The sequence below is a fragment of the Natrix helvetica genome, assembly GCF_964273705.1.
Source record: "Natrix helvetica genome assembly, chromosome: 5".
NCBI classification, from domain to species: domain Eukaryota; kingdom Metazoa; phylum Chordata; class Lepidosauria; order Squamata; family Natricidae; genus Natrix; species Natrix helvetica.
Window position 1 is genome coordinate 141996446 of NC_138551.1, and position 18437 is coordinate 142014882.

Below are 18437 nucleotides of genomic sequence, written 5' to 3' on the forward strand. Positions count from 1 at the left end.
CCTACACATCTCTTTAAATGGCTAGAGTTGGGAAACACTGACAGAGAGATTGCCTGAAATTATTTCTTTATTTATCAAATTCATTTACCGCCCATCTTGTGGTTCAAGGGGACTCTAAATGTGGTGTTAAAGTAAAGATTCCCCTCGCACATATGTGCGAGTCGTTCCTGACTCTAGGGGGCGATGCTCATCTCCGTTTCAAAGCCAAAGAGCCAGCGCTGTCCAAAGACATCTCCGTGGTCATGTGGCTGGCATGACTAAACGTCAAAGGCGCACGGAAAGCTGTTACCTTCCCACCAAAGGTGGTTCCTAATTTTTCTACTTTCATTTTTCACATGCTTTTGAACTGCTAGGTTGGCAGAAGCTGGGACAAGTCACGGGAGCTCACTCCGTTACGCGGTGCTAGGGATTTGAACCGCTGACCTTTCTGATCAAGAAGCTCACCGTCTTAAGACCCTGAGCCACTGCATCACTTTTAATAGAGTTGCTCTATTATAGTGCAGGGGACACGGTGGCTAAAGACCCTGAGCTTGTCCATCAGAAAAGTCGGCAGTTCAGCGGTTCGAATCCCTAACGCCGCGTAACAGAGTGAGCTCCCATTCCTTCTCCCAGCTTCTGCCAACCTAGCAGTTTGAAAGCACGTAAAAATGCAAGTAGAAAAATTGGGGCCACCTTTGGTGGGAAGGTAACAGCGTTCCGTGCGCCTTCGGCGTTGAGTCATGCCGGGCACATGACCACGGAGACGTCTTCGGACAGCGCTGGCACTTTGGAAACAGATGAACACTGCCCCCTAGAGTTGGGAACAAAGAGCACATATGCGCGAGGGCAACCTTTACCTTTACCTATTATAGCGCAGGTAATTCTCGACTTATGGCCACAATTGAGCACAAAATTTCTGGGGCGAAGCGAGACAGCTCTTAAGTCCGTTTGGTCCCATTACACCACTTTCTTTACCGCCGTTGTTAAGTGAATTGCTGCACTTGATCCCTTAGTAACCCGGTTGTTAAGTGAATTGGCCTTCCCCACTGACTTTTCTTGTTAGAAAGTCGCCAAAGGTGGAAATCACTACAACCGTCGTAAATATGAGTCAGTTGCCAATTTTGCTCACGCGACCATGGGGATGCTGCGACGGTCGCTAAGTGTGAAAAACCAGTCATCAGTCACTTTTATCCGTGCTGGCGTAACCTCCCAACGGTCCTTAAAATGGATAGTTGTCGTTTGAGGACTATCTGTATAGGATAATCTTTATTGTCGTTCTACTTAAATACAACAAAATTGGTTATGTATGCGGGACACCTTTACCTGGATGGGGAATATGCCCGGCACCACGGGGCAGCTGATGCCGATGGCATGGCAGTCCGTTAGAAATTTGAGGAAGGTCTCCGTCCGGAAAAAAAGCTGGGTAATGACAAAATCCGCTCCCACGGACACTTTTTCCTGGAGGTGTTTCAAGTCATCGATGTAGCTCTCGGCCTCGGGGTGTCCCCCAGGATAACCTCCAAAATAAAAGAAGAGAAAACAGTGAGCTTCAGTTCTTGTAGGAAGTTATAACCCACCCCTCTCCTAGAAAGCCACAATCCTTTTGTTTTTAGCTCTCTTGCCATTGTTTTATATGCAGGCTATAAAAAAAGATGTTGAGACTCTAGAACAGTGATGGCGAACCTATGGCACGCGTGCCACAAGTGGCACGTGGAGCCATTTGTCAGGGCACGCGAGTTCACCTTTTTAAAAGCTATTTTTCACCTTCCCCAGGCTCCAGAGGCTTTATAGGAGCCTGGGGAGGGCGAAAAGAGCCTCCCCCGCCCCCCCGGAGGCTTCAGGGACTGTCCGGAGGCTTCCCTGAAGCCTTCGGAACGCTTAAAACCACCCTCCGAGCAAACCAGAAGTGACTTTTAAGCGTTCCGAAGGCTTGAGGGAAGCCTCTGGATGGTCCCTGAAGCCTCCGGAGGGCCTCCAGGGGGGCGGGGGAGGCTCTTTTCGCCCTCCCCAGGCTCCTATAAAGTCTCTGGAGCCTGGGGAGGGCGAAAAAAGCATGTAAAAATGGGGGGGGTTGCGCGTTGTGCGCGCATGCGCACTGGGGGGGGTGTCGCGCATTGCATTATGGGTGCGGCATGCCCGCACACGACCCCCCTGCGCTCCCCCCACTTGTGGCACGCGAGCCAAAAAAGGTTCGCCATCGCTGGCATAAAAAAGTGCAGAGAAGAGCAACCAAGATGATGAAGGGACTGGAGGCTAAAACATACAATGAATGGTTCGCTAGTCTAGTGAAGGACCAGGGGAGACAGGATGGCAGTCTTCCAATATTTGAGGGGCTTCCATAGAGAGGAGAGGGGTCAAGCTATTTTCCAAGGCACCGTAGGAAGTTAAAACCCACCCCCCACTCCTAGAAAATGAAATATCCTGGGAAATACTGAAAAGGCAGAATATTCTATTTCCCTGGATCAGAAATGGAGAAACATGTTTTTGGGGCAGGAAAGAGACTCGCTCTTAATAGCCCTCACCTTTGTCAATGGGCCATTAAAAAGCCCGAGCCAGTCTATTCTACATAACAAAGATCTCCCACCTTCAGCTCCAGGGTGATGGGAGTAAGGCACGATAGTATTAGCCTTTTACCGATCTCACCACAGGGCACCTGGGAAGAAGCAATGCTCAACCAAACCTGGACTCAAAACCTAGACTATCTAGAGCAGGGGTGTCCAAACTTGGGAACTTTAAGACTTGTGGACATGGCTGGCTGGGGAATTCTGGGAGTTGAAGTCCACAAGTCTTAAAGTTCCCAAGTTTGGACACCCCTGACCTAGACAGTTGGCCCTGCATAGCCCCATGGGAGTCTAAAAAACCAATCAGAATACAAGCTCAAGATCAAAGGCCAGAGAGGGCATAAAACCAGGGACTTTCAGCATCTCTCTCTCTCTTTTTCTTCTTCACCCAACATCTGGAAACATGTGGTCCCCCTTTTCTGTTCAGGAGCACAAGCCATGTGGCCCTGTCCACCATTAAAACCATCTTTCCAAGCAGCCTCCATGTTTCCAGTGTCTTTTCCTCCACTTGCAACTGAACCCAGAAGAACATTTCTTCCAACATTCTTATCAAAAATATCCTCTGCGTAATTCACAGCCACCTTGACTTGCTAGGAGAAACTTGTTTTACAGGATTTGATTTGGGTCAAACTTGGGACCTCGCCTTTATTTTCCTCCACTCGGACTCCTCCGGAAGCAGAGACCCTGATTTTCTTGGTCTCAAAGCTTCTTCCTCTTTTTCCCCAGACGTCAACCGGGACCCAGGAAGAATCCAGGAGAAGGGAGGTTTCTGAATTAAACGTCGAAACCTGGGTGAAATTCACGAATCTCCCTCTGGAAACTTGCATGCTGAGTGGCCGGGCCATCTGGTTTTCTTAAGAGCAGGGGTCTGCAACGTTAAACGCTCAGTGAGCCAAATGGGACTCCTTTCCCACAGAAAATCCTATTGGACCGGAGCGCCCTGCACACAGTCACCCATGCGCTAGTGACGTCCCGACTGGACTATTGCAATGCTCTCTACATGGGGCTTCCCTTGAGATGCACCAGAAGGCTGCAGTTGGTCCAGAACGCGGCCGCGCGGGCAATTATGGGAGGTACCAGATACTCCCATGTAACACCTCTCCTGCGCGGGCTGCACTAGCTACCTGTGGCTTTTCGGGTGCGTTTCAAGGTGTTGACTATCATCTTTAAAGCGCTCCATGGCACAGGACCTAGCTACCTGCGGGATCGCATCCTGCCCCATACATCCCTGCGGCCGATTCGCTCTCACAGGGAGGGACTCCTCCGGGTGCTGTCCACTAGGCAGTGCCAGCGGGCGACGCCCAGGAGTAGGGCCTTCTCTGTGATGGGCCCGACCCTCTGGAATGACCTCCCCCCCGACATTAGAATAACGACCGATCTCCGCTCCTTCCATAAGAAACTTAAGACCCACCTGTTCAACTTAGCTGGCCAGGCCTAACTGTAGTTTTTGTGTCCCTCTAGCCTGTATTTTAAATTTTTAGGGATAGATTTTTTAGGTTGTTTTAATTTTTAACTATACTGTACAGCCTATCATTTAATTTGTTTTAATGGGCATTTATAAATATTTAAGTTTTGTATATTGTTTTATTTGTGGTCTGTACACCGCCCCGAGTCCCTTTGGGGAGAGGGGGCGGTCTATAAATTCAATAAAATTAAATTAAAATTAAAAAAAACACCCAGAGCCACAAAAACTTTGTGGGTGTGGCCAACTCGATATCACTCACTCCCACCCAGTCACATAACACCCCCCTCCAACCACGCCTACCTAGGTTTTGTGGCTCCTGGAAACGGATATCTCTCTCTCTTTTTTTTTTCTCCCTCCCTCCCTCCCTCTCTCTGTCTGTCTCTCATCTCTCTGTCTCTATTTTGTTTTGTTTTTTATTGGATTTATATGCCGCCCTTCTCCCAAAGGACTCAGGGCGGCGTGCAACATTAAAAAACACACATCCCGAAAAGTTAAAAAGAAATTAAATATATATATATATATAAAAAAATCGAATTCATAGAACAATACATTTAAAAATGAGTTAAAATTAACAGGCCAGGCCGGCTTGCTGGAAAATCCAACTTTTTAGGGCGCATCGGAAGGACCGGAGGTCAGGGATTATGCGAAGCTCCGGGGGCAGCTCATTCCAGAGGGAAGGCGCTCCCACAGAGAAGGCTCTCCCCCTGGGGGTCACCAGCCGACACTGTCTGGCCGACGGCACCCTGAGGAGGCCAACTCTGTGGGATCGTACTGGACGGTGGGAGGCTACTGGTGGCAGTAGGTGGTCTCGCAGGTACTCTGGGCCTAAGCCATGGAGCGCTTTAAAGGTCATAATTAATACCTTGAATCGCACCCGGAAAACAACCGGCAACCAGTGCAGGCCGCCTAAAAGGGGTGTAACATGGGAGCACCTAGGTACCCCCATGACAACCCGCGCGGCCGCATTCTGGACCAGCTGAAGCCTCCGGGTGCTCTTCAAGGGCAGCCCCATGTAGAGAGCATTGCAGTAGTCCAGGCGAGAAAGGACGAGACCATCTCTAAGGCCAGGCAAGGAGTGCTTGGAAGGAGAGGGCGAGAAGCGGGGCCAGCCAATGGTGGGCTCAGCCAACAGGGAGCCACAGCAGAGGGACGAAAGATCCGGAGCCGCATGTTGCCAACACCCGACTTAGAGAGTCCTAACATACCAGGACACAGATGGAGACTCGGTGTGTATCACCGGAACGGTAACAAAAGATAAATTTCACTTAATGGACATAAAAGCAGCACGGGAGAAGTGAAGCTTGAGAAGTGGAGAAACCTGAATTACACAAAGCCAGCTGGTTGTTATTCTCTTCCTCAGACCATGGCCAACAAGTTATGTGAACTTTGCCCCCCAAAACGGCAGAGGACTGGGCCAGACCATTGCTGTTGTGGCCCACCAGTAGAGCTGGTGGGAGACTCAAACAGTGAGGAGGTTGGGGAGGAACATGGGCCAGTCCTGGAGTCTGGGGAAGGCTCTGATGTGGGCTCTGTTTCGGAGGCAGAGAGAGGGCCAGGGCCATCCGACAGTTATCAGCTGCCTTCGGAGTCAGAGATCAGTGGGGCAGAAGAACAGCTGGAACCTGTTCCCAGGGTGCGCATGCGCAGTTGCCAGACGAAGGGAGCAGCTAAAGAGCAGGGGTCGACTGGAGAGGAAAGCCACAGGTGGACGGTGAATGGCCCCTCCCATAGGGGATAAAGAGGAGCGAAAGGGGAGTGGAGTTTGCAGGAGACAATGAGTTCAATTCATTAGGGGGAAGATCTGTTCCTGACTTCTTGCCGAGTAATTGCTGCTACAGCGTGGTGTTTAGAAGATATCATTCTTGGCAGCTCTCCAAGCCTGGTAAAAGGTCTGCAGTTGTGAAATCTCTTGAAAGACTGTTGGTCGGGACTTTGCTGGAGAGGAATTCCCTTTAAACTCAATAAAAGGCGTTTTATCGGAACGACAAGTCGGCTATGTGCTTTTGGGAAGCCTAGGTCGAAACAACAAAGCCAGCTGGGTGTGTTTCCCCTCCCTCAAACCCAAGAAGACCCTGGCCAACAAGCTATGAAAACTTTGCCCCCCAAAATAGCAGAGGACCGGGCCAGGCCATTGCCAGGAGTCCAAGGTGACCTGAAGAAACCCCGTCGTTGGTTAGAAAAGATGGACGGACTCTTGAGAAGATCAGGAGACTTTTGAATGAAACTCATCCATACATACCTGCCACGCAGATGTCAAAATAATCATCAAACTCCTGACGGATGTGCTTCACCAGGTCCACGGCATGGTTGAAGCCCTCCAGTTCTTCTTCCCATTGTTCCCCAACAGGATCTGCGGGAGGAGAAGAGCCCACATTCTTCAGAAAACACGGCTCTTCCTTCCCGTGGAAGGAAAGACCGCCTCGTAGCCGTCCCTCACCTCCTCGTAGCGCCATAATATTCTTCAGCCCCAAACGTTTGGCCTTCTGCAAGTGGGCAGTGATGGTTTCCCTGCTCTGATTGCAACAGGTCATGTGGAGAATGGTCTCTAGCCCGCAGTAGTTGAGGGCCGTGGTCGCCATCATCATGGACGAGGTCTCCTTATCCGAGCCCGGATCGCCAGCCGGATGCCAAGTGACGTCGATGAAAAGGGGGCCGCCTGCCCCCATGCGGTCGAACCTGCGAGGAACGAAAGAAATTGGACATCTTCAGCTGGTAGACGTCTAGAATAGAGTAACAGAGTTGGAAGGGACCTTGGAGGTCTTCTAGTCCAACCCCCTGCCCAGACAGGAAACCCTATAAGATTTCAGACAAATGGTTATCCAACATCTTCTTAAAAACACCCATTGTTGGAGCATTCACAACTTCTGGAGGCAAGTTGTTCCACTAATTAATTGTTTCTACTTTATCTAGTAATAGGTTATTGTTCTGTCCCGTGATTCCAATGAATATGCAGACACAGGCTTGTCTGTCTGCCACGACTAATTACAAAGATAAAGCCACCCCTTGGCTAGGAGCCTAGAAAGTTATCTTCAAGACCCCAAGATAAAATTTACAGAATGCTTTCTCAACGGCTCGTATAATGGACTGTTGTTTCCTGCAAAGATTCCCATCCCATCGCTCCACCTATAAAGTCTTTGGGAGGGGCCACACACGTAATCAGCTGTCCTTACTTCCTTCTATGACGTCTTCTCCACAGGTGTCCCTTTCTCTTATCAATTCTACGCATACGCACATCAGGGACAACCTCCCTCCGTTCCTCCTCGCTGCTCCCTGACTCAGATGCCACCTGGTGGCCAACAGGCCTCTCTAGTTCCTGCTCTGACTCCAAACACCCTCCAGAGTCTTCTTCATCCTCCAGAGCAGTCCCATAATGGTCTAAGCTGTCAGAGTCCACCAACAGCTCAGCCGGCCGCTGCTGGGCCACAACAGGTTATGGTCTACTTTATCAAATGCCTTACTCAAAGGTCTATGGAGATTCTCCGTCATCCAGGAAGGAAGGAAGCTATAGTACTTATACCGCTGCTTCACCGTGCTTTTAAAGCCCTCTCTAAGTGGTTTGTCCCCAACAATCTGGGTCCTCATTTTACCCACCTCGGAAGGGCGGAAGGCTGAGTCAACCTTGAACCTGGTGAGATTCTCATTGCCGGTCAGCCGGCAGTCAGCAGAAGTAGCCTGCAGTACCGCCTTCTAACCACTGCGCCACCGCGGCTCTTAATAATCAACTTTGAGCCTCCGCGAGCTGCTTCGTCACCTGGAGATGAGATTCACGGCTCCGTTGGCTGTCCGGGGAGGGAAGAACTCCAGGGAAAACCACTTGTCCCCGGATTCCTGACGCCGGCGCATTTTTTCCCGCAGGCGTTCGTGACGCTCCATGTCCAGGATGGGAGTGGAGCACCGGGAGCTGTTTTGGGAGCTCTCCCCGCTGCTGCTGCTGTTGCCGCCATCAGATCGGGAGCCGCCGAGGCCGTTGCTCACCGGAGGAAACTCACCGTGGGACTCGTTGACCATGGTGAAGGCCCTGGAGAAACAAGGAGGCTCCAGATGAGCTAGCAGTCATGCTTGGCTTGCCTTCAGAGTGGAAAACTATTTCCCTTACAGGATGGTCCTCGACTTGCGACCACAATTGAGCCCCAACATTTCTGTCGCTAAGCAAAACCATTGTTAAGTGAGTTTTTCTTCATTTTGCGACCTTTCCTGCCACAGTTGTTAAGTGAATCACTACACTTACAGGTAGTCCTGACATTCAACGGTTAATTGAGTTACAATGGCGCTGGAAAAAAGTTACATGACCATTTTCCACACTTACGACCGTATTTATGACCGACTGGCTCGAATTTATAACGGTCGCAGTGTCCCCGGAGGTCCCGTGATCTCCTTTTGAGACCTTCGGCCAAGCAAAGTCCACCGGAAAGCCTGATTCACTTAACAACCTGGTTACTAAAATTATCCACGGCATGATTCACTTAAGGACTGCGGCAAGGAAGGTCGTAAAATGGGGCAGAATTCACTTAAGAAATATCACACTTAGCAACGCGGTTGTTAAGTGAATCTGTCTTTCCCACTGACTTTGCTTGTTAGGAGATCGCCAAAGGGGATCCCAGGACCCCGGGACACTGTGGCCGTCATAACTACGAGTCGAATGCCAAGCGTCTGAATTCCGATCTGAATTCCGACCACAACAATGGTGTGAAAAACAGTCTTTTTTTCCAGGGTTCTTGTTAACTTGGACCGGTCACTAAACGAATGTTTCTATCTGCATTTAATCCGAATTTAATCTAATCTTAGAATTCCTTCTGTATTAAAATTTATATGCTGCCTATCTCATACCCAAGTTTAAGGTGCCTTAATAACATCTCCCAGCTTTAATCCAAGCGGGATTTTCTTAGCTAGTGGTTTGCGAGAGCCAGTGACAATGTTCTTACTCTAGGAAACCCACTGGAAATCTTTTTTTAAAAAGCGATTTGCGGCCCAACTTCTCCCTGACCCTGTGAAGGAAGGCATGGGGGGGGGGGGGGAGGCAGTCCTAATTTTGCAGCTCAAGAGCGCTGGGTGATTCTGCAAGGATCAGCGCTTGCTGATTATAATCAGCTCAAATCCACATTGCCACTGATGGGATCAAATCCCCAGTCAACCAGCCGAACAAAAGTAAAAATAAGGAAGAGAGAATGGGGAAGGATCCCAAACAGAAAAGGCTTCCTGCAGGAAGCCTCTTCTGTTTGGGATCCTTCCCCCTTCTCTCGTCCCTGTTTTTTATGATTGGTTTAGAGAGAGAATATGAATAAGATAGAAAAGAAAGCGAGAGAGAGAAAAGAGAAACCCAGAAACCTACACTATTAAATGAAAAAAGGGGGAAGACTAGGGGGAACCGGAAAAATAGTAAAGTACTAATACATATGCGCAAAGAATGAGACACAGGTAAAAAAAACAGATTGGAAATAGGGAATGTGAAATTTGCAAATATAAAGTCCGAAGCTGGAATGCCATCCCGAAAATACACCAGACGGAAGAGGGGAATAGGCAACCACGACGATAGAAGAGGAAAGGAAGAGAGGAAGAGGAGAAGAGAGGAAAGGAGAGGATGATTGGGAGGGATAGGAAGAGGAGGAGAGAAGGAATCAAGGGGAAGAGGTAGAGAGAAGTAGGGAAAGGGAAGAAGGAAAGGGAAAGGAGAGGAGGAAAGAAGAAAGTAGAGAAGGGAAGGAGGGAGAAAAGGAAGGGAAAGGAAAAAGTGGCGGCAAAAACAAAAGAGGCCTATGGGATGGTAAGCAAAGCAATCCCGATCGTATATTTTAATTTTTTTACATGGGAAAGGGAATGTTTTAAAGTGTTAAAATGTGATCCCCTTTGGCGGATCTCCTAACAAGCAAAGTCCCTGGGGAAGACAGACTCACTTAACAGCCGTGTTGCTAACCTCATGCAGGTCGTCCTTGAGGTACGACCATAAAATATGAGAAGGTGTACTTGTAAATGTATACAGGCTAAAAAAATAAAATAAAAAAATGGCAGGAAGGAGCAGCCAAAATCGAGTAAGGAATTTCAGCCACGATGCATTTACGTTTTCAGCCACGCTGCATTTACTCAACCCTTAACCCGCCTTGCAAAATTATGCCCGTTTCTTCCAGCGGGGAAAGGGGCGCTACGGCTATTTTTCAGGGTCCCCCATCAGAGGAGGAAGTCAAGGGAAAAGGGATGCAAAGAGACTCTTCCTGAGCGTTCATTCACTCACCTGGTGTTGGTGTTGTCCCTCTGGGTAATTTTCCACCGGGGTCTGGGGTTTCCCTCCAGTTTGGTGGACCGATTCAGCCCTTCCAGTTTGCTAATTTCTTTGGGGTGGGGGGGCTCACAGGCCATGTTCACCCTAGCATTTACTGGGTGGATTGGACCCAGCCCATGCTGCTGGATCGGATCTTCCCCAAAAGTCTGGAGAAAGGCAAGCGGCCAATTGCCCGAAGAAGAGAGTCACACCTTGTCTCACAATATGCAAAGGAAGCAACCTGTAGGCAGCCCCTTATCTAAACGTGTTGTTCTCCCCCCCCCCCCCCCCGTTGCCAATCGGGCGGCGCCTGGCGTCTCCTCCAATGGGGAGCTGGGTTTCCCAGAGAAAGCCCACCCCCCCATCCCCACACCCCTTGTTGGCTGAGAAAGGAAAGCGGCTTTGGGAAGCTTGTCTTGAGGGCGAGATTATCTCTCAGATAAAGAAACAGCAGGAAAGCATGCTTCCCCAAGCATGCATTTAAAAAAATAAATAAGATAAAATAAAATAAAAGGACGGTACCCACCTTGCAACGGGCGTTTTTTCAGCCAGCTCCATCGGACAAATCCAAAGTTTTGTCTCCCACAAATCCAAAGGGGGGAAAAAAAAAAGCTGGAAGTTTGTGTGGGTTCAAATTTCCTTAAATTCCTCTTCCACAGCAGGCATGATAGAGGGGACGTATTTTTCCTGGCCTTTACTGTAATAATAATAATAATAATAATAATAATAATAACAATAATAATAATAATAATAACAACAACAACAATAATAACAACAACAACGGCACAAACCAGCAGTGGTAATTCCAGTGGTAATTGGCACACTGGGAGCTATTCCAAAAGCACTGGAATTACATTTAAAACAGTTAAAACTTGACAAAATCACCATCAGTCAAATGCAAAAAGCTGCACTGCTTGGATCTGCATGTATATTACGAAAATACGTTACGACATCCTAGGCCCCTGGGTGGGGCCCGAATAGTAATCAATGCCAAATCCGGCGAAACAACTGGCCGCTGTGATACAATTGTGTAATAATAATAATAATAATAATAATAATAATAATAATAATAATAATAATAATAATAATAGTAGTAGTAGTAGTAGTAGTAGTAGTAGTAGTAGTAGTAGTAGTAGTAATAATAATAATAATAATGATAATGATGAACTGGACACAAGCTGATTTGGACATTTTGGACCGAAAAACCAGGAAACTAAGGACAATGCGCTACAGTTTACATCCACATGGTGACACTGGTAGATTATACCTGCCCTGAAAATCAGGTGGCAGAGGATTATTACAAGTGAAGCAAATAGTTGAAGAAGAAAAACATGCACTGGCTGATTATTTAAAAGAAAGTCAAGAACATCTATTAATCGAAATAAAGAACAAAAATCTACTGAAGGCCCTGTAGGAAGTTATCACCCAGCCCTCTCCCAGAAAAATGAAATATCCTAGGAAATATTGATAAGGCAGAATATTATATTTTCCTGGATGTGAAAAAGGGAGAAACACATTTTAAACACAAAGTAAATTCCTGCAGCTTCCTGCCCATCCCCACTTTATCAATGGGCCATTAAGAAGGCCAAGCTAGTCCACTTTACATAATAAAGAGTTCTCCCCTTCAGCTCCAGGGGGATGGGAATGAAGGCATGATAATATAAGCCTTTACTCAACTGACCACATGGCATCTGAACTGAATCAAACCTGGATTCAAACTCAGCCTAGAGGGTTGCCCTTGCACGGGCCCATGGGAGTCTGGCAACCAATCAGAATACATTTCTTACACAGGAACAGGAAACAGATAGGTGGGACAGAACAGATTATAAAAAGCCCTGCAAGCCCTTCTTCATCTCTCTGCTCTTCTCTTTTCTTCCCTTCTCTTCTTCTCCACCAACATTGAAGCATGTGATCACCTTTTCTATTCAGGACTCAAGCCATGTGGTCCTGTCCACCATTAAAACCATCTTTCCAAGCAGCCTCATGTCTCCAGTGTCTTTTTCCCCACTTGGAGCCGAACCCAGAAGGACATTTCTTCCAACAGCCCAACAGACGAAACAAGAATACAGAAAAGATGTGATAAAATCAAGAATGGAGAGTTGGCAGAACAAAGCATTAATAAAAGATAAAGTGGACAGTGAAAAAACTTGGTTATGGTTAACAACAAGTACATTAAAGAAAGAAACAGGGTCACTAATCCTGGCTGCGCAAGAACAAGCTATCTGAACAAATTCCATTAAGGCCAAAATCGAAAAATCCTCTGATGATGCCAAATGCAGACTCTGCAAAGTTGATGAAACTGTTGACCACATACTCAGCTGCTGTAAAAAAATCACGCAGACTGATTATAAATTGCGGCACAATTCAGTAGCACAAATGATCCACTGGAATTTGTGCCAAAATTATAATATTAAAACAACAACAAACTGGTGGGAACATAAGCCTGAAAAAGTCACCGAAAATCAGATGGTCAAGATCCTATGGGATTTTCGTATACAAACGGACAAAACACTGGTGCATAACACACCAGACATCACACTGGTTGAGAAAAATAAGGTTACAATCATAGACATCGCAATACCAGGTGATAGCAGGGTCGAGGAGAAGGAACATGAAAAAATCGCGAAATACCAGGACTTAAAAATTGAAATCCAACTATTATGGCACAAACCAGCAGTGGTAATTCCAGTGGTAATCGGCACACTGGGTGCTACTCCAAAAGCACTGGAATTACATTTAAAACAGTTAAAACTTGACAAAATCACCATCAGTGAAATGCAAAAAGCTGCACTGCTTGGATCTGCACGTATATTACGAAAATACGTTATGACGTCCTAGGCCCCTGGGTGGGGCCCGACTAGTAATTAATGCCAAATCCGGCGAAACAACTGGCCGCAGTGATACAATCGTACAACAACAACAACAACAACAACAACAATAATAATACCACCTAGGACACTGGCAGCAACCCGTATCAACTATTAGCACCAGTCAATGGTATTTGTGATACATTTTTGAATGTTCAGTTGACTTTTCATGTTTAATGAATGAAGCATAGAATAACAAAAACAACATCAGCGGAACTGCAAAAAAATGCGCTACTAGGAACATCATATATTTTAAGAAGGTATTTGGTTGATACATAAGACACTGGCAGCAATCCGTATCAACCATTAGCACCAGTCAATGGTACTTGTGACATATCTTTCAATGTTCAGATTGACCGAATTCCATGTTTAATGAATAAAGTATATCATAATAACAATAACATTATTACATTCTTATTATTCATTGATAAAAGATTATTAGAGTCCTTCTACGGAGAGGGACAGGGTGGCTCAGTGGCTAAGATGCTGAGCTTATCAATCAAAAAGGTCGGCAGTTCGGCGGTTCGAATCCCTAGCGCCGCGTAATGGAGTGAGCTCTCGTGACTTGTCCCAGCTTCTGCCAACCTAGCAGTTCAAAAGCATGTAAAAATGCAAGTAGAAAAATAGGGACCACCTTTGGTGGGAAGCTAACAGTGTTCCATACGCCTTTGGCATTTAATCATGCTGGCCACATGACCACGGAAATGTCTTTAGACAGCGCTGGCTCTTTGGCTTAGAAATAAAGATGAGCGCTGCCCCCTAGAGTCAGGAACAACTAGCACAAATGTGCAAGGGGAACCTTTGCCTTTACCTTATAGAGATGGTTCTCAACTTACAAACACAACTGAGCCCAACATTTATGTTTTAAGTGAGATGTTTGTTAAGTGAGTTTTGCCCCAGGAATATTCTGCCTTGTTTTAAAATATTTCATTCTTGAGGGTGGGGCCTTCCCACAGCTTCATCCTCCCACCCCCTGGGAAAAAAATCTGGAAACCGAGCCACAAAATAATAAAATCTTGCAACGTGAAAGGCAAGTTCCCCCAAGTTGCGTTCCAATCTCTTCTCTTTTATTTGGGTCTCCTGCGTGGGAGGGGTTGGACTAGATGACCTCCAGGGTCCCTTCCAACTCTGTTTTAATTCTGTTCATTTATTCCAAGTTTATATTGAAGATGAAGTGACTCAGGGCGGCTCACGGATCCAAAGCTCAAAGGCAACCTCATATCATTAAAATTAAAAAAAAACAATTCAAGGCAATAAACCTTTGGCCAGGATTCACCCATAAAGTCTTGCACAGGCAACCCTCGACTTACGACCGCAACTGGGGGCCCAAAATTTATGTTGTTAAACAAGACATTTGTTAAGTGAGTTTTACCCCATTTTACAATAATACAATACAATAGTAGAGTTGGAAGGGACCTTGGAGGTCTTCTAGTTCAACCCCCTGCCTAGGAAGTTAACCCTATACTGTTTCAGACAAATGGCTATCCAACATCTTCTTAAAGACTTCCAGTGTTGGGGCATTCACAACTTCTGGAGGCAACTTCTGTTCCACTGATTCATTGTTTTAACTGTCAGGAAATTTCTCCTCAGTTCTAAGTTGCTTCTCTCCTTGATTAGTTTCCACCCATTGCTTCTTGTTCTACCCTCAGGTGCTTTGGAGAATAGTTTGACTCCCTCTTCTTTGGGGCAATCCCTGAGATATTGGAACACTTTTACAATATTGGAACAACATTTGACAGTTGTTAAGTGAATCCCCACAGGGGTTAAGTAACAAGGTTGTTAAGGGAGCCTCGCTTTTTTGCAGCAATTTTGAACGGGCACTAAATGAACTGTTGTAAATTGAGGAATACCTGGATTACTTTAGCCGATGGCAAAATTGCAGGACAAAAATAAATGTTTGACCCAGGATCTCCTCCCTTCCCCTCCCCCCTTTGGAAACTTGGGGTCAATTCTTAATTTTGATGGTTTGGGGGCTGGTCCAAAAACCCCTGCCCACACCCCCCAAGGCGTTTTTCCCTGCATAAGGGACGACTAGTCCAAACGTATTTAACCACTACACCGCACTGTTCGCCCCTGTTAAGATTACACAACTGACATTAATCTGGCCTGGTAAGATATTTGGGTAGCGAGGATGGGACTTGTAGTTAGCGGGGATGGAACTTGCAGTCCACCGAGGATGGCATTTTGTATGGCAGCCAAAAAAAAACCAATGCAATCCTAAATTGCATTAACAGAGGGAGACAATCAAGATCAAAAGAGGTACTAATACCACTCTATAAAGCCCTAGTAAGACCACACCTAGAATCCTGCGTCCAGTTTTGGTCACCACACTATAAAAAGACACGGAGACTCTAGATAGAAAGAGTGCAGAGAAGAGCAACCAAGATGATTAGGGGAGTGGAGGCTAAAACAGACAATGAACGGTTGCAGGAACTGGGTCTGGCTAGTCTAGTGAAGAGAAGGACCAGGGGAGACAGGATAGCAGCCTTTGAGGGGCTGCCACAGAAAGGAGGGGGGTCAAGCTATTCTCCAAGGCACCTGAAGGCCAGACAAGGAATAATGGATGGAAACTGACCAAGGAGAGATTCAACCTAGAAATAAGGAAGAATTTTCTGACAGTGAGAACAATCAACCCATGCAACAGAAGTTGCCTTCGGAAGTTGGAGGCTTTCAAGAAGAAACCGGACTGCCATTTGTCAGAAATGGTGTAAGGTCTCCTGCTTGAGTGGGGGGGTTGGACTAGATGACCTACAAGGTCCCTTCCAACTCTGTTCATCTGAAAGGAAGTCAGAGCCTCAAAGTTGGATGTCTCCCCCCATCTGTCCCCTGCCTTCCATTTTTCAGCCCACCCATATAAGGGGGCAAAAATCTTGTCGCCTATTTATAAACCTGGAGGCTTTATTTATTTATGGCAAGGAAATGTTTCCTTTTAGGGTGGGGCAAAAGGAAATCATCTTTTTGCCATTCTTATTAGGGTTTTTTTCCCCTTCCTGGGAAGGGAGGGGAAATTGCACCAGGGTCTCCAGCGCTGGGCTGGAGGTTGCAAAACTTTGCAAAGGAGAAGGGGGAAAAAATCGCAGGCTTCTCACCAGCTTTTGATTCGCTCGCCTGCAAAAGGGGACCATTTTCATTGAATTATAGGCATGCAACATTATATTAATTCCCAATAATAATAGGGAATGCGCAGCGGGGGAAAGAGATTCGGCTTTATTATTATTATTTTTTAAATGCATTATTTTGTGGCCGCTGGAAAAAAATGCTTTTGGACCCTTTCCTCGTCCCACTCCAGACCCATATATATATATATTTATATAAAAGGAAAGGAATGCTTGCTTCTCCCGCCCCCCTCCATTTCTTAATGGTTTCTTCTACTCTTCCCTTGCCAGTCGCTTACACAGAAGAGGGCTTTCTTCGCCTCCCCCCCCGTCGGGATAAATGGAATGCTCCGCATGCGCGCGCGCCCCCACTCACCTTCCTCGCGGCGACCCTCCCCTCGCAGCCTCACGCGCGCACCTGCGGACGTCTCGCGCCGGCGTCGTCACCTAAGAGAAGGAGGGGGAGGAGAAAGCGGGAGAGATCAAGAGCGCATGCGCAACAATCCTTCAGCAATCCCTCGTGGCCGCCTGGTTTAAATCTCCGCGTCTAAATACAATGGCAGAGCCACGCCCCTTTCGGGACGGCAGTCACGCCCCTTCTGGCTCGGTGCCCGCTTCCAACATGGCAGGGCTGACGTCATTTTACCTTTTTTTTTTTTTAAATACCAGACGTCTATCATGCGTTGTTGTTATTGTTGGCACGTGGTTGCGTGGTGAACCACAAATCTGGGGTTTTTTTCCCCCTCCCCCTCCTTTGCTTGATAAGCAAGGAGCCCAGAATCTAATCCAAATCATTTTAATTCCTTATCTGCCTTAATTTTGCAGCATAAATTATTCTTTGTTCAGTTCAGCCACCAATTTTTCTGGGCAGCAGGCAGCAAATTCCGCTTTGCAAAGGACCCCCTTCCATGTTTACAGATGAACAGAGTTGGAAGGGATCTTGTAGGTCATCTAGTCCAACCCCACACCCCACACAAACTGGAGACCCTACACCATTCCTGACAGATGGCACTCCAGTCTCTTCTTGAAAGCTTTCAGGGATGAAGCTCCCACAATTTCCGAAAGCAACTTCTGTTCCATCGGTTGTTTGTTCTCACTGTCCGAAAATCCCTCCTTATTTCTAGGTGGAATCTCTCCTTGGTCAGTTTCCATCTATTATTCCTTGTCTGGCCTTCAGGTGCTGTTGGAAGAAATGTCCTTCTGGTTTCAGTTCCAAGTGGAAGAAAAAGACACTGGAAACATGGAGGCTGCTTGGAAAGACGGATTATTGGTGAACAGTACCACAAGGCTTGAACTCCTGAACAGAAAAGGCGTCCATATGTTTCCAGATGTTGGGTGAAGAAGAAAAAAAAAGACCCAGATGCTGAAAGTTGGTTGTCAGACTCCCATGGGGCCATGCAAGGGCAACCCTGTAGGCTGTGAGTCCATGTTTGGTTGAGCATTGCTTCTTCCCAGGTGTCCTGTGGTGAGATGAGTAAAGGGCTAATACTATCATGCCTTAATCCCATCACCCTGGAGCTGAAGGGGGAGATCTTTGTTATGTAGAATAGACTGCCTCAGGCCTTTTAATGGTCCATTGACAAAGGTGAGGGCTACTAAGAGTGAGTCTGTTTTCTGGGTAAAAAAACACGTCTCTCCATTTCTTAATCGGGGAAATATAATATTCTGCCTTTTCAATATTTCCCAGGATATTTCATTTTCTAGGAGAGGGGTGGGTTTTAACTTCCCACAGTGCCTTGGAAAATAGCTTGACCCCCTCCTCTCTACGGAACCCCCTCACATATTGGAAGGCTGCTATCATGTCTCCCCTGGTCCTTCTGTTCTCTAAACTAGCCAGGGCCAGTTCCTGCAACCGTTCATCCTATGTTTTAGTCTCCAGATCCCTAATCCTCTTGATTGCTCTTCTCTGCACTTTTTCTAGAGTCTCAACATCTTTTTTTATAGCCTACATATAAAACAATGGCAAGAGAGCTAAAAATAAAACGATTGTGGCTTGAAATCATGTAACCTCAGACCACAAGAACATCATAATAATAGTTCAGGTTACTGATTAACTGGATAAGGCAGGTTTATCACTCTTTAATGTGCCATAAAAGTCTTCAGTGGTTGTGACATCTGGAGTCTGGCTGGAAGTGTAAACAGGCCCTGCCTGTCTGAAAACCTTTAGCCTATTTTCCTTAGTAACCCAGACTGGTGGAGAGAGATATGTTTCAATGG

The 18437-nt window shown here is 46.7% G+C and overlaps 1 protein-coding gene across 3 annotated transcripts in view; it reads right to left on the reverse strand.

The window, feature by feature from the left end:
* Positions 1–16733, reverse strand: part of MTHFR (methylenetetrahydrofolate reductase) — a 39254-nt gene extending 22521 nt beyond the window's left edge. The window contains exons 1-6 of one of the 3 annotated variants that reach the window (XM_081954635.1): positions 16597–16733; positions 10785–10955; positions 7757–8023; positions 6443–6681; positions 6245–6355; positions 1303–1496 (exon numbers count right to left, since the gene is read on the reverse strand). In XM_081954635.1, coding sequence (XP_081810761.1) covers positions 1303–1496; positions 6245–6355; positions 6443–6681; positions 7757–8023; positions 10785–10816 — 843 coding nt within the window. In that variant the 5' untranslated portion in view covers positions 10817–10955; positions 16597–16733. Of the gene's footprint in view, positions 1–1302; positions 1497–6244; positions 6356–6442; positions 6682–7756; positions 8024–10231; positions 10491–10784; positions 10956–16596 lie in introns of those variants that run through there. The other 2 variants (XM_081954634.1, XM_081954636.1) reach the window with 2 other exon arrangements.
* Between the last annotated feature and the right edge of the window lie 1704 nt (positions 16734–18437).